The following is a 16,440-nucleotide window of genomic DNA, read 5'->3' on the forward strand; positions in this document are numbered from 1 at the left end:
CTTGGGGGATGTCCGACTGCTGGTTTAGGCCCAGTCCCAGGGATCGGGCCTAAACCGGCAGTCGGACATCCCTCTCGCAATCCAGGACCACTGGCTCCTAACCACTCACCTGCCTGTCTGCCTAATGCCCCCAACTGCCCTCCCTTTCCGGTCTGATTGTCCCCAACTGCCCTACCCTGCCAACCTGGTCATCCCCAACTGCCCTCTCCTGCCGGCCTGGCTGCCCCCAACTGCCCTCCCCTGATGGCCTGGTTGCTCCCAACTGCCCTCCCCTGCCGGCCTGATTGCTCTTAACCCCCCTCAGCCTGATCTCAACCCTAACTGCTCTCCCCTGCCGGTCTAATCACCCCTAACTGCCTCTGCATCGACCCCACCACCATGGGTTTGTCCGGAAGGAAGTCGGATGTCCGGAAGGTGGCCGGTTGACCCCGTCTAATTAGCATATTACCCTTTTATTAGTATAGATAGATTATATAGGATAGGATTGCTTAAATGGGGGGCAGGGAAGCCTTTTTCAGCAGGAGGAAATGTTCTTGGCAGACAAAAATACATAACCCCTATATCTGGACTGATAGCCAGTCATAGGCACTATACTGCCAAACCGGTTATTAACAAATTGAACCGCTTTCGTACACCTTACACCAAACAGCTGTTGCTCTTAAAACCCCTCCTCAGCCCCTACCTTAGGTTCTGTCTTCACAGTTCACCCAGATTAGGTTCTGATTGGTTGGTTTCTATGCCAGTCAGCGTCAAAAGCTCCCCCTCCTAGGCAGCCATTGGCTCCTCATTTTTCACCCAGATTTGGTTCTGATTGGTCGGTTTCTATGCCAGTCAGCATCAAAAGGTCCGTCCTAGGCAGCCATTGGCTCCTCTGGGCAATCCAGAACGTCCCCACCTTCATGTCGGCGCCAGCCCTTCAGTCACGCCCCCAGTTCGCTACCGGGTATATCTCTGGATGCTCTGAGAAGCTGCACCTCACGTTTGTGCTGGTGGCAATTTTGAATTCTCATCCCTGACCTAACCTTCTTACAGTGCGAGCTCCGTGAAGTCAAGCATTTGCCTTGTTCATTCTTAGTTCACTCATAGACTTTACCTGTGTCTATGCATCTATGTTAGTACTGCATGGTGACCAGTTGAACGGTCGTTTCTGTCGTCATGGTCACTGCCTTTTTATATATATAGATACTATCCATAAAACTCTGTTTAACAATTTTATATACTTTTCTGCAGACTTCTTAAGTAGCAGAGTCAGTTATTTACTGACTCTGTTATTTACATTTTTTTTTCTTAGCTTCTGTTAACTTTTCCAATAGACAAGTAGAGGAAGTGAATTGGGGATGAGGAGAGAAGCATTTTCTGTTTATGGATCTAAGAGTTAAAAACTACTTAGACAATATTTAGAGGAGAGTGAGAAGCAAAACTGTAACTGTTATGATGCATGGACAGAATGCTGGCTGCCTCACCTTTCTTTTAGCTTCTATTAAGGTGGTTAGGGAAGTACATGTGGAGATTAAGAGTAAGAGCCAGAAGGCCTGGGCTGCATCTGCTGTCACTTATTTAGTATGGAATATTGGGCACCTCTGTTTATCTCTATCTCATTTCTAAAATGAGCATATTAAAAGTACTTCTTAGGTTTATTGTGAAAATTGAATGATGAAAAGTGCTTCTTGGTATGTGTAAGTACTCAGTAAGAGATGGCTTTTTTAATATATCACTGCAGCTGTGTTAACTACCACTGCCAGTACTACTGAAACCTATGTAAATCTTCCTGAGCTAACCTGATTTCTGATTTTCTGGGTAAGGATTAGGGCATCTGCTGTCAGATACTCAATAGTGTATCCTTTTCCTGCAGAGATTTCTTTGGATGCTTCAAAGCAGAAGTTGGTTTTGCAGGTTAATGGTGGATTTATCAAAGGCCTACCATAAATTATAATATATTCCAGAATATAACTAATTACTTTTCTTTTTTTCTTTTTTTAAATATATTTCACCAATTTTTCACAGAGAGGAAAGGAGAGAGACAGAGAGCCAGAAACATCGATGAGAGAGAAACATTGATCAGATGCCTCTTGCACATCCCCCACTGGGGAAGTGCCTGCAACCCAGGTACATGCCCCTGACCGGAATCGAACCCGGGATCCTTTAGTCCGCAGGCTGACGCTCCATCCACTGAGCCAAACCAGCTTCGGCTAATTATTTTTCTTATCTCTTATTTTATGCAGTAATGTAATGAATCATAATGAGCAGCAAGGAAAGCTTTTTTTTTTTATTGCTTTTGGGTTTGCTAACATATTGTTGCTTTATGGTTCTGGATCTCAGCTCTTAGCAGCTTATCTATTAGGTTTAAATTTATTTTTTTAATTAACATATAATGTATTAAGTTTAGGTATACACATAATGATTTGGTATATGTATACAGGGTGTCCCAAAAATATGTATACACACTTTAACAGCTGATTCTATTACATATTGAAAAGGAAATGTATTTAATAAACACTACCTTTATAATTGTTCAAAGTGTGTATATATTTTTTGGGGACAACCTGTATAGTGTGAAATGATTACCACAATAATTCTAGTTAGCACCTATCACTTCACATAGTTACACATTGTTTTTCCCTTTTTCTGAGACCTTTTAACATCTCTCTTGGCAACTTTTAAAATACAGTAGTGTTGTTAACTATAGTCAGCATACTGTACATTGCATCCCCGGGACTTATTTATATTATAACTAGAAGTTTGTACCCTCACGCATACCCCAGCCCCCACCTCTCGCAACAATCAATCTGTTCTCTGTATCTACGAGTTTTGTGGGCTTTTTTAAAGATCCCACATACAAGTGAGATCATAGGTATTTGTCTTTCCTCTGTCTGACTTCTTTTACCCTGTATAATGCTCTTGTGTTCCCCCCCTGGTGTCTCAAATGGCACAATTTACTTTCTTTTTATGGCTGAATAATATTCCTCGGTGTGTGTGTATAACATTTTCTTTATCCATTTATCCATCAATGGACGCTTAGGTTGCTTCCATGTTGTGGCTATTGTAAATAATGCTGCAGTAACATGGGGGTGCATATATTTTTTCCAGTCAGTGTTTGTGTTTCTTCCAATGCATATCTGGAAGTAGCATTGAAGGATTACATAGTAGTTCTATTTTTAAGTTTTTGAGGGGCCTTTATACTGTTTTCCAATATACATTTCCTGTGCCAATTTTTTTTTAATATATTTTTTATTGATTAAGATATTACATATGTGTCCTTGTCCCCACGTTACCCTCTAACCCCCCCCCCCCCCCCCGCTCATGCCCTCACCCCCCCGTTGTCCGTGTCCATTGGTTAGGCCTATATGCTTGCATATAAGTCCTTTGGTTGATCTTTCCCCCTTACCCCTCCCCTCCCCTACTTTCCCTCCAAGGCCCGACAGTCCAATCAATGCCTCTCCTTCTCTGGATCAGTCCTTGTTCATCAGTTTATGTTGTTCATTATATTCCACAAATGAGTGAGATCCTGTGGTATTTATCCGCTCTCCAGTTCCATCCATGCTGTGGCAAATGGTAAGAGTTCCTTTTCCTTCTTCCTCTTCTTAAAGAATACCTTTCAGCATTTCATATAATGCTGGTTTGGTGGTGATGAACTCCTTTAGCTTTTTCTTATCCTTGAAGCTCTTTATCTGACCTTCTATTCTGAATGATAGCTTTGCTGGATAAAGTAATCTTGGTTGCAGGTTCTTGCTATTCATCACTTTGAATATTTCTTGCCACTCTCTTCTGGCCTGCATGGTTTCTGTTGAGAAATCAGCTGACAGTCGTATGGGTACTCCCTTGTAGGTAACTGACTGTCTTTCTCTTGCTGCTTTTAAGATTCTCTCTTTATCTTTTGCTCTTGGCATTTTAATTATGATGTGTCTTGGTGTGGTCCTCCTTGGATTCCTTTTGTTTGGGGTTCTCTGCGCTTCCTGGACTTGTAAGTCCATTTCTTTCACCAGGTAGGGGAAGTTTTCTGTCATTATTTCTTCAAAAAGGTTTTCAATATCTTGCCCTCTCTCTCCTTCTGGTACCCCTATAATTCTGGTGTTGGTACGCTTGAAGTTGTCCCAGAGGCTCCTTACACTATCTTCATATTTTTGGAATCTCTTTTCTTTTTTCTTTTTCGGTTGGGTATTTTTTGTTTCTTTGTATTTCAAATCTTTGACTTGATTCTTGGGATCCTCTTGTCTGCTGTTGGATCTCTGTAGATTATTCTTTATTTCAGTCAGTGTATGCTTAATTTCTAGTTGGTCCTTTTTCATGTCCTCCATGGTCTCACTATACTTATTGAGGGATTCATTAAATTTATCGGCGGTTTCCATAAAATTCTTGAAAAACCTTATAAATGTGGCCTTGAACTCTATATCCACTCGTTTGGTTTCCTCCATTTCTGCCATTTGTGACCTGTTTCTTTGTCTCCGCATTTTGGCTGCTTCCCTGTGTTGATAGAGTGGCCCTGCGTGCCAGGTGTCCTGTAGGGCCCAGTGGCTCAGCCTCCCCAGTTACCTGAGGTGGACACTCTTGGTGCACTCTTGGTGCCTTGGTTGTTGTAGGATCACTGGGAGGAATTGACCTCCAGGCCTATTGGCTGTGAGAATCAGCTGTGTCTGAAGTGGGAGAACTTCTGTGCTGAAGACACCCTTCTGGGGCAAGACTTGCTTCAGTGGGGCTTTGGTGCTCACTGAGTCTGCTCCCTGAGTGCGTCCCTTATGGATCTGAGGAGTTGCAATCTGGATGGTCCCCCTCTGACCACTGGGTACAGTGGCTCCTGGATCTAAGGAGGTGCTAATTCAGCCTCTGCCTGAGGCCACACAGCAGGAGCCAGGAAGAGGCTCAGCTGTGAAGCAATGCAAGCTGCTGCGGGGCCTTGGGCCTTCTCTTGGAAGTTCCGGGTCTGCCTGGCTCGGCTGCAGTTAGGTACATTCACATGCAAAAGCCTCTGCCGCAGCCTGGGCGGGGCAGGGTCTCAGGGAGTCAAAGGGCGGAGAAAGCAGCTATGGCTGATTCTCCCCCCGGAGTCGCGCGTCTCAGTGACCCGATAAATTGCTGCAAGCACCTCTGAGGGAAAGCCGCCCTCAAGTTCGCCCGCTGCCCGACAGACCAGCTTCTCCCCATATGAGTCCTGGGTCCCCAGAGACTTCCCGGAACCGGAGTTCAGAGCAGTCGGGAGCTTGTGATTCAAAAAGACAGCCGCGTCCTCAGGTGCCACCCCCTTTCCGCGTGTGTGCACGAGCTGCCGTACCTCTGCACTTCACCTCCGCAGCTCCTCTGGCTCTCAGCGTGCTTTTCTTTCCTTCTAGTTGTAGAATTTACACTCAGCCAGGCTTCCTGTTGTTCTGGATGATGTCTGCTCTGTCCTTTGCGGTATTTTTCAATTGTTGTGGGAGGCGGCAATTTCCCGGTGTTTATCTATGCCGCCATCTTAGTTTCTCCTCCTGTGCCAATTTACATTTCCATCAAAGTGCACAAGGATTTCCTTTTTTCCCACATTCTCATCAGCACTTGTTATTTTTTTATCTTTTTGAGAATAAATAAATTTATTTTAATGCTTTCTGTGGGAAACCAGGAAGTGGCTTGTTATAATATACTTAAAATTTATTATGAAAATTTAAAAAATAGAGGCAGCACAGTACAGTGATGCTTTTGTGGGTACCCACTCATGGCTAATCTTGTTTTATATGCACCCTTACCTTCTCTTTTCTCCTTTTTTTTTTAAAAAAAAAGTCAGAAATTTTAATGTATCTTTGAAAAGAAACCAAAGATTAAGATAGGATTTCCTCTGGGTTACCACCTGGGGAGATGTAAAAAGAGGGCTCTGATTATAACTTTTAGGGACAGCTACCAGGACTATCCCAACTATACTGTGCTTATATATTTATGGTGCCATTTAATGATTTAATTATGATTGAACACATTTATTATGGCTGTTAAAATAGGTTTCACTTCACTAGTCCACAGAATTTAATATATAGGACACATATGCCTAACATGTAAGTTTCTATAATAATCTCCATAGATTAACAGATAAAAACAACAAGTTAATGCTTGAAGTACTTTTGGTTGCAAAATGAGAGTGGGTATTTCTCTTTTCAGGTAAATTACCATAATAAGTGGCAGTCTGTGGCAAAGAAAAAGAAAAGTGTCTTTTTGGAAGGAAAAAATTAAATTTTAAGTAGGAACATCCTTTTGATACTTGTATCCAAAGTCTTTTCCTATTAAATGTGCTGTTATATCAAAAATGCTGGTATACTAGTAACTTTGACATAGGCTATGCTTGGAGCCATGGTTTTGTGTAACTTGAATTCGAACTCCTTTATTTAATTTTGGCTTGAGCCTTTAATTAAACCATAATTTAACTTCACCACTGCTACAGCAGCAGCAGCTCCTTTTGCTGCTCTTTTTGTTGGAATATGCATGGTAGTTCTACTTTCCAGTGCAAAATAAATACAAACATAATTCAGCTGCCTCAGATAAGTGTTATTTAATCAGATATGTCTTCTACATCACTTGGAAATACTGTGATGGGTAAGCATACACTGCCTTTTATGCTGAGACTATATTGTCTTCTCAGGTTGTATTAATGGGGTTTGTGTCAGCAGAAAGATCCACCCAATTAAAAGGAGCAGAGAAAAAGCCTTTCCTGTCTATGCGGACACCTTTTTAGAAGTCACTCTTACATTTGCAGTGGAATCGGGCACTGGGAATGTTCTCATGGTGGTTCACACGATCACTTTAATTAATAAACAAGGCTGTATTTTAGCTTCTCTGCTTCTTTTTCTCTTTAAAACTTAATTTCTTAGATGAACTGGACACATGGATTCCTTAATTCACTCCTTCCCCTCAAGAGCATGTTTTTGTGAATGATGCAGTTTAATTGCCATGAAGTGGGAGTTAAGAAAAATACTAGAATTGAGGTTTCATTATTGTGAGAGCAGATGGCTTTGGACCAACTATACTTAAAATTAAACTGAAGTTTTCTTTCTTGGCAGATATGCCTCAGTGTTTAGCTGGAGTAGAGCTGATCTATGAAATATATATATATATATATATATAGGATGGCCTGATGGATGGTTTTATTTCTCTGTAGATACTATGCAACTTCAGATTATATTATTCAGTAGTCTAGGAGTATATTTTGCAGTACATTCCTTTGGATAGTTTGAAAATTATATTATTTAAATTAAATGCTTAATGATGCTTTTTTGAGTTTATTTCTTTTTTAATGGCTGGTACTATCCAGTATAAAAGTATTCAGAGATAAAAATGTAGCCATTTCCTACCTGTGCTTTTCAGTGTTATCATGCTTTGAATTTAGAACCAAATCAGAGATGGGATACAGGAGCTCTTCAGATAAAACTGTCAGCATCAGTAAATAAAGTAGATTGCAAAATGAAATTTAGACCTGATGCCAAATGGGCCTCTTCATTTGTGTTCAGGCCCCAGGTTTACTCAAAACCAGTCATAGGCTGGAAACCTTAGACTTCTTCCACAGAAGCAGGCCACTTGCAAAACATGGGTTTGCATAGAATATATATGTCCTGAGAGTAAACTGTTCTGAAAGAGCAGCAGATATGGGCATGTGCTTTCCCTCCCTCCCCCCACTTTTTCTTAGCACAAATTGCTCTCCCTTAGAGAGGAATGAGTTATATAGGGAGTGTTCCCTAGCATAGTGGTTTTCAAGGAGTTTGTGATCCACAGTAATAAATACATTTTAGTTATGACCTGGCACACATACACGTGGAATAAGTTTCATGAAACATTGCTTATACCAAATTAGTGTACTTAATATTTTCTACTTTATTAAAATAAATGCTAGTCACTACCTTTTAAACTGATTTTATATCACATAAATGAGATGGGTACAGTTAGACAAACTAAACTGGCTCCCACAGAGATGTATTCCCATGTGAAAACATGAGCCAGGGACTGAACTGGTCCTTTCCTTTGCTTATAAGACGATATCATTTCTACCCACAGCCTAGCCAACTGCACATTAGAGGATGTTGTGCTATGCTTAACTTGAGATATACAATTACTTATACAAATACAAGAGGTCCGGTGCACGAAATTCATGCATGGGGGGAGGGGGGTCCCTCAGCCTGGCCTGTGCCCTCTCGCAGTCTGGGACCCCTTGCTCCTTACTACTCGGCTCACTGTTCCTTAGTGGTGCTGCGGAGGCGGGAGAGGATCCCGCCATCACCGCTGTGCTTGGCAGCCATGAGCCCGGCTTCTGGCTGAGCGGCGCTCCCGCACTGACCACAGGGGGCAGCTCCTGCGTTGAGCATCTGCCCCCAGGTGGTCAGTGCGTGTCGTAGCAACTGGTCGTTCTGCTGTTTGGTCAATTTGCATATTAGACTTTTATTATATAGGATTTGTTAGAGAACCTAAAATCTCAAATTAATTTATTTCCCTTAGTGCTTCTCACTTTCTATGAAAGAAAAAAAAATATGTAGGATTGCCTAACATATCATTTTATTTCTCCCTAGATACTTAAAAAGCTTTCTCCAGATCCAGATAGGCAGAGAAGTATATTCTCATACCGTACTGTTCTCTACCCCTATAGAATTTTGTTTTTACCTAACAGCATGTAGATGTTTTGTCACTGGCCCACATGGAAGGAGCGTATAAGACATTACCCAGTGTCACTCACTGCAGTTCTTTAAGGGCAGTGTTCACTCAGTGGGAGCCAGCTTTAGAAAGACCCAAAGGAGCATTTATTGTTTGCTTTTTCTTAGCACCTGGTTTATTTTTATGTTAAAGACACTGATTTATGGAATGGATCATGTTGCCCTATTTGTCTTGACAGCAAGAAGGTAGAGAGCTGAATTTGTGGCCTATATTTATAAGATCAAATCATATCAATTTCTTTATGGCCATCATCATCCTGGTGCATTTGTTGTGTTTTTTGTTGTTGATATTTTGGGTCTCTCAGCCATTACTTTTCCATTAGTCCTAATTTCCATATATTTTAAAATATTTAGAGGTTGTATGCCACTTCAAGTCCTTTATAGGAATAAATATTTAAAATTAGATTTTAAAAGTTAAACTTAATTGTTAGAAAAGTAGAATCTTAAGTTTGTGAACTTGATAAGTTTATTGTGATTTGTTTAAAAAATTATTTGAATAAACATTTATTGTTAGAAGTCTATTTAAATGTATTCCTATGTCACGCACTGCTGCTACTTTTAAAACATTTAATATCTGTTGGTATCATGATAAAATATGATTTTGAAGGATAAAATAAATCTTGTAGATTCTTAAAATCTTTTCAAGAATGAGGTTGAATATATTCCAATTAATATTAGAATTAAATGTTTTTAGTTATTTCCATCTAACAGTGGTTATAATATAATAAAAAATAAATTCTATAAGTTATACATGTTAGTGTTTTCCAGTACATAAAATCAAGTTACGTGTAGGATTGTTTTTTAATATATATTTTTATTGATTTCGGAGAGGAAAGGAGAGGATGAGAGAGATAGAAACATCAGTAATGAGAAAATCATTGATTGGCTGCCTCCTGCATGCCCCACACTGGGGATTGAACCTGCAACCCGGGCATATGCCCTGACCTGGAATTGAACCAGTGATCTCTTGGTTCCTGGGTCAACGCTCAGTCACTGAGCCACACCTGGCTGGGCTCGTGTAGAATATTTTAAAACTGAGTTCATAATTTCCCAAATAAATTTCTGCTAAATTTATGCTATTACTTGCCAAACAAGTGTGTTTTTTAATCAAAATAAGTTTATCATGCTGTGTGAGATGTAGTAAAAATTTTTTTAAAAATTACTTAAATGTGAAAGAAAAATTAAATTAATTTTGATTTATAATTTTAATTTAGCTATTTATATACTATGACCTCTGAATATAATCTTACTAGCAAATTTCAGAATATTATCTAATTAATATTGTAAATCTTAGATTCCAAATAGATTTAAAATGATTTAAACATTTTAAGAACTTATAATTCGTTAATAAATCAGAGTTAGAACATGGAGAGTTTTAACAAAATATGAATTTCTCAGTTAAAGAAATGAGTTGAGTATAAATGCCAACTTTCTTGTGAAATTGTAAATTAACAGATAAATGGTATGGTCATTTTGGTTAGAAAAAAGGTCAGGCATTTCAAGCAATGCTGTAAGGTTGGTGTGAAATCTCTTTATAATAGAGTGAACATTGTGTGTAGAATATGTTGAGATACAGAACTGTGGTAAATACTCTTACTATGAGTATGGGGAGAAAGCATGTTTTTGGAAAACTATACTGTCAACCCTGTACTACTTTTTAATGCACACAATTTAGTCTTTTCTCAGTGATTTGGGATTACTTAAAATTTAGTAGAGGTATTTTATATAATAGTGATATTAAGGACCCCTTATATGGCCCTAGAATTTTCATGAATAATTTCCCAGTGTTCACTAAACTCACTTTTGTTTAATTTTCTCAAAAGAATATTTATATTTGTTAATTATGCTTCTGGTACAGACCTGTTTTATGACTGAGTTGTCTTTAGCTTGTGATACTGCTTTAAGTTCATATATAAATAACAATTTTTATATTTTCTATAAATGTTAATATTTGCTTGATTCATCACTAACCTTAGAATGGAAAAAAAGGTATCTGTCTATCTACACACACACACACACACACACACACACACAGACACAGACACACACACACATATTCCTTTTAATGTACTCCTATCTACTTTCTTTGTTCAGTGAAACTTCTTAACATTTTAACCTATTCTTGCAGGATTCATGCTTGAACCAGATCCAGAGCGTAGACCTGATATATTTCAAGTGTCCTATTTTGCATTTAAATTTGCCAAAAAGGACTGTCCCGTCTCCAATATCAATGTAAGTAATTTTTTAAATGGGATATGAATTTAAAATCCATTTATTATGTGTGTGTGTGGGGGCGGGGGATGTTTATGTATATACACATACACACTTTCAGAGTTCTTTGTTTTATGACCAGTAGTCTAATAGTGTTTGTGATCAGTATTTTTGTTACAAAACCACAGTTGCCAGATTGGGTATTGAAGTGCTCTAGGAAGCTATAGTAGACTTGAAGGCACTGCATGATATTTCGCATTTTTGAGAGAGAAACAGTGACATCTGTCTGACACAGCACAAACAATAATTAAGGTGTTTTGGCCAAACTATTAAAAAAACAGGACTGTTAGATTTTTTTTTTGTGGGGGGGGGAGATTAGGAGTGTTATGAAAAATTACTGAGAAACTAAGCACTCTGTACACTGAGAAAGTTTGGTGCAGAGAGGATAGACATTGTAAATGGAGAGACCTGTCTTTTTCAGTGACTGATTTTGTATAGTCATCCCTCAGTATCCACAGGGGATTGCTTCTAGGACTCCCCCAGGTACCAAAATCTGCAGTGCTGAAGTCCCTTATATAAAACTAGAGGCCTGATGCACGAAATGCGTGTAAGAGTAGGCCTTCCTTCCCCTGGCTGCCAGAACCGGCTTCCCTCTGGCACCCAGGACCCTGGCTTCCCTCACAGCCCCAGCTTCACCTGGAAGGTCGTCCAGAAGGATGTCTGGTCTAATTACCATATTACGCTTTTCTTATTATAGACTAGAGGCCCGGTGCACAAAATTTGTGCACTGGGGCGGGGGGTGTCCCTCAGCCCAGCCTGTACCCGCTCCAATCTAGGACACCTTGGGGGCAGTCGGACATCCCTCTCACAATCTGGGACTGCTGGCTCCCAATCACTCGCCTGCATGATTGCCCCTAACTGCCTCTGCCTGCCAGCCTGATCATCCCCTAACCACTCCCCTGCCAGCTTGATCGATGCCTAACTGCTTCCCTGCCGGCCTGATCGCCTCCAACTGCTCTCCCCTGCTGGTCTGGTTGCCCCCCAACTGCCCTCCTCTGCTGGCCTGATTGCCTCTAACTGCCCTCCCCTTTTGGCCTCATCACTCACAACTGCCCTCCCCTGCCGGCCATTTTGTGGCTGTGGACACCACCATCTTTGAGGGTGGGGCAGTCAGTTAGCATATTCCCTCCTTATTGGCTGTGGTCACTGCCATCTTTGAGGTCGGGACAGTCAATTAGCATATTTTCATCCTTATTGGCTGTGGGTGCCGCCATCTTTGCAATAGTGTGAGGGTCAATTAGCATATTCCCTCTTTATTAGATAGGACTAGAGGGCCCGATGCATGAAAATTCGTGCAAGAGTAGGCCTTCCTTCCCCCATCTGCCGGCACCAGCTTCACTCTAGCATCCGGGACCTGGGCTGCTTCCCTCTGGCTGCCCGCAGGCACTGGGGACCCAGGCTTGCTTCCCTCTGGCAGCCTGCAAGCGCCCGGGACCCGGGCTTCACTCAGGCCCCAGTTTTTGTCTGAAAGGGCATCCGGAATGACGCCTGGAAGGACGTCTAGTCTAATTAGCATATTACCCTTTTATTATTATAGATGGTGTAGTATTTGCATATATAACCTACTCCCCTCCCCCCTCCTCCCACTCCCCACCCCCGTGTATTTTAAATCATCTCTAGATACCAGTAATACCTAAGGTAAGCAGTATGTAAATAGTTATTATACTGTATTGTTTAGGGAATAATGACAAGAAAAAAATGTCTGTACATGTTAGTAGAGATACAGCCATCATAGGCCTACCTACATATTACACGTCAACAATGTAACATTTTTTTTTTTCCTGAGTAGTGTTTTTGATTCAAAGTTTGTTGAATCTGCAGATGTGGGACCCATGGATATGGAAGGCCAACTGTATTTTGGGAAGTTACTTAATGTTTTTGCCTTTTCTGTAAAACAAGGATAGTAGTTATGAGGATTACAAATAATAAATGTAAACTCAGTGCCTAGTCCATGGAAAGTGCTGAGTTAGTAATAGCTAATATCATGGAAAGGCTTTGAGTTATATTGTGTGTCTGCACACTGTACTTAATTATGTCAGATTAACTGTGTATGGCAGGTTTCTGATAACTTTGATAAAGGCCCAGAATCATCTCTGATTTTAAGCTATTCTCAGCTTTGTAACAATCATTTTGGCCTCATTTTCTTGTCTATCTTCCTTTATGTATAACTTAATCTACTCCACTAAGAAAAAGAGGGAAGTTAGCTTTTCATTCAATAAACATTTGAGTACCTGCAATAAGCTAAACATACATAGAACTTAAACAAATGCTCTTGTGTTTTAGAGTTTACATGCAATGTCATGAAAATGTTTCCTCTATGTAGAAACAGCACCTTTCCATATGTTTGGTGTTTTTTTCCCCAAAGTGTAAAATAGCCATTGATTTACAAGTATAATGTAGTTCTTCTTTTTAGCCAAGATTTGCCCACTTATAAAGTGGATACAGTGATATTGTTCTGTTTACTTTTGAAGAGTTTCTGTGGCACATGAACATGAAAATGACATTTGTGTAACGTGCTGATGTTTGCAGGTTAGATCTGGCAAATGTATGTGAACAATTTGTAGCTCTCCAGGGTGAAAATAATAGTATCTTCCAGACAGTACATTTAAAATTTAAGAATATATTGATAGCCTTTAAGTAAAGCTGTCTGCAATTAAAATGAAAACTAAAATGACAAGTTTTATTTTTCTTCCCAGAATTCTTCTATTCCTTCAGCTCTTCCTGAACCCATGACTGCTAGTGAAGCAGCTTCTAGGAAAAGCCAAATAAAAGCAAGGTAAGCGAAGTTGTGCTGACATTTGCAAAGGCTTTTTGAAAAGGGGAATATTTCTCGTTTTTAATCCTAGCAAATGTAATTAATTAAATATCATCTAAGCCTACATAAAAATGTTGTGTTCCTTCTTACATGTGGTATAGAGTTTAGATAATGTTACCTTTGAGGAGATTTCTTAGTCACAGCTTTTTTATGTTGTATTTTTACTGATACAAAGTATTTTATTTGACATAAAATATATTTGTCATGTACCTATTATATGCAAGATATAAATACTAGAAACACAAAGGAAGCAGTGTTTATTTTCAAAGAGTTCACATTCTAATGAAGATAGACAAGTGAACAATTCCATCCTGATAGATATCAGGCAACTTTATGCGTGGAGGAAGGGAAAGATGGGGAGCAGAGAAAACAGGAGCATAGAAAGAACCCAGTCCTTTCCCTGGGGGTGGGGGTTGCTGAGCTGCTGCTCAAAGGATGAATAATATAGTCCATCACCTGATATGATAGGTACTTTCAGGTAAGAAGAGTGGCCTTTGTGAGACTGTAAGGCTGGTTCATAGGGGACACGTACGGGTGGGAAGTGTATACTGGAATATGGGGGATGGATACGGGAGTGGTGGGAATGAAGCTGAAGAGCTAGGTAAATGTCAGTCAGGAGCAACTTTATTTATATGTCTTGCTGAGAAATTTGGCCTTTGGCGTTTAAAGCAGTGAATTCTTGCAGTCAGTTCTATTTGGCACTTGGTTGTGAGATGTGTTCTGAATAATCTATTATTTATAAATTGTTAGTGTCATTTGGGAATGACTTAGTTTTTTAAAAAATACGGCATCACTCAAAAAATATCTTCATTTACTTGAATTTTAAAATACTCTTCAGGAAGAGATGAAGGAGTAAAATTACATCTAACCCATAGGAATTCAGCGTGATCAACACTGTGTTCTGTCTGTGACATAGCTGTAGTTAGCAACTGCTGTTATAGTCAAATGGGAATTATGAATTTTGTCCATTGAATTTTATTGTTACCTATGTTTTTTAAATAGTTATTTGGTTAATTATTAAATCTTTAAGGAAGTAGATATAGCTTTGTAAAGCATGAGTCAACTGAATAAGAATGATGCTTTGAATATCTTCACTAGGACACAAGTTATAGGTATCCTATATAATAAAAGCCCAGTGACCAAATGGCGGAACGACCAGATCGACCAGTCCACCAATTGCTATGATGCGCACTGACCACCAGGGGGCAGATGCTCAACGCAGGAGCTTCCCCCTGGTGGTCAATGCGCTCCCACAGTGGGAGCACCGCTTGGCTGACCGGGATGTGCTGTGCTCCCACAGCAGACGATCCCCACAGGCCATGCCCTCCACCAGTGCACAAATCCTGTGCACTGGCCTCTAGTACTATTATAAGCAAATGAAATAGTTAACCGCTAAATTAACAGTGCTATTCATAATATGTTAGACTATACCTAATGTATATTAAAAAGAGTTTATTTGTAAATTTACTTTATATTGATAGTTTCAGAGCTTGAAAAAAAACTAAATGTGTATTAATCTAGTCATAAAAATAAGTTAGTCTTTTTCCTATGTAAAAGGCAGGCATATTTGTGGGGGTGAGGTGGGGTGGAGAAGTCTTTAAACAGCTAGTATCACTAATTGCATGTTTTAAACTTTTATGAATATTATACATCTGCCCTGCTTCAATCTCTGGCACTCTGCTTTACTCCTTAAAAACCCCCTGCATCTCCTCTTGGAAACTTATGTGACACCTTAAAGATTAAGAGTCTGAGAATCTCTTGTGCTGAAGGATTTTAAGAGGAGAGAAACTATGTTTTAGGATTATTCAGATGATAAGAGGAAGGATAAGAAGGAAAGCACGCGGAACATTTTGTGTCTATTGCATTATGCAGATGAAGCGGTACAGCAGCTTTGCTACCAGTAGTGACTCAGTCTTCCATTTCAGGCAGGTGTGTGTGTGTGTCTTCACTTTGCCTGGCTGTCTAGGTTTTCTTCCCATTTCCTCACACACAATGTTTTGCTTCTTTTCCCTACCTAATAAAATCATATTGATATATTTATTTTTATCTCCATTTCCTAGTTGAAGCCTTCTCAGGCCAATTTAGGTTAAAGTTAGAATTAATGACTCCTCCATGAAACTGTTGACAGCACTAGTGTGACAGTGACGATGTTTGCTGTTATATTTTAGTACATTTTCATGAACACGTGCTGTATCTCCCTAGGTATACTATGGATTCTTTGAAGACAGGGTAGTATGCTGTGTTTGCTGGATATCAGTAATTGTATATTAGATATTGGTACATTGGTAAAATAAATGAGGAAGCACTACACGAAGTCTTCAGAACTTTAGAGAGAGATTTAGAATAGGAACAGGGCGATGAGGTCTGTTAATAAAGAATGGATAAACAGAAAGAGTGTATATAATATGTTCTCTAAATTACTTGAGTGTAGGGAGTACAATATTGGGTTTAGTGCCACATCCATCATTTGAACTTAATAAATATTTGATTTATTATAAAATAAGATCTAGTTGGTTATATGTATACATGACCTTTTATTGCTTTTTAGTTCAGTTTTCATATGACTTTGACCATCCCCATCTCATCTAAAACATAAATATTATATTAGGAAACAGCACACATACAGTGTCTTTCTGCGATTTTCTCAAATACTTGAACCTCCTTCTTAGAAAGATAGTTGTGCCCGTGGCTCCCTCTTGTGGC

At 39.6% G+C, this 16,440-nt stretch overlaps 2 protein-coding genes across 6 annotated transcripts in view; one reads left to right on the plus strand and one right to left on the minus strand.

The window, feature by feature from the left end:
- Positions 1-16,440, plus strand: part of BMP2K (BMP2 inducible kinase) — a 141,978-nt gene that overhangs the window by 80,099 nt on the left and 45,439 nt on the right. For all 5 annotated transcript variants that reach the window (XM_036337399.1, XM_036337403.1, XM_036337400.1 and 2 more), the window contains exons 8-9: positions 10,780-10,883; positions 13,619-13,698. In XM_036337399.1, the coding sequence (XP_036193292.1) occupies positions 10,780-10,883; positions 13,619-13,698 (184 nt within the window). The remainder of the gene's footprint in view (positions 1-10,779; positions 10,884-13,618; positions 13,699-16,440) is intronic.
- Positions 1-16,440, minus strand: part of PAQR3 (progestin and adipoQ receptor family member 3) — a 93,396-nt gene that overhangs the window by 7,281 nt on the left and 69,675 nt on the right. The window lies entirely within an intron of this gene.

Source organism: Myotis myotis, unplaced genomic scaffold (assembly GCF_014108235.1).
Source record: "Myotis myotis isolate mMyoMyo1 unplaced genomic scaffold, mMyoMyo1.p scaffold_m19_p_1, whole genome shotgun sequence".
NCBI classification, from domain to species: Eukaryota; Metazoa; Chordata; class Mammalia; order Chiroptera; family Vespertilionidae; genus Myotis; species Myotis myotis.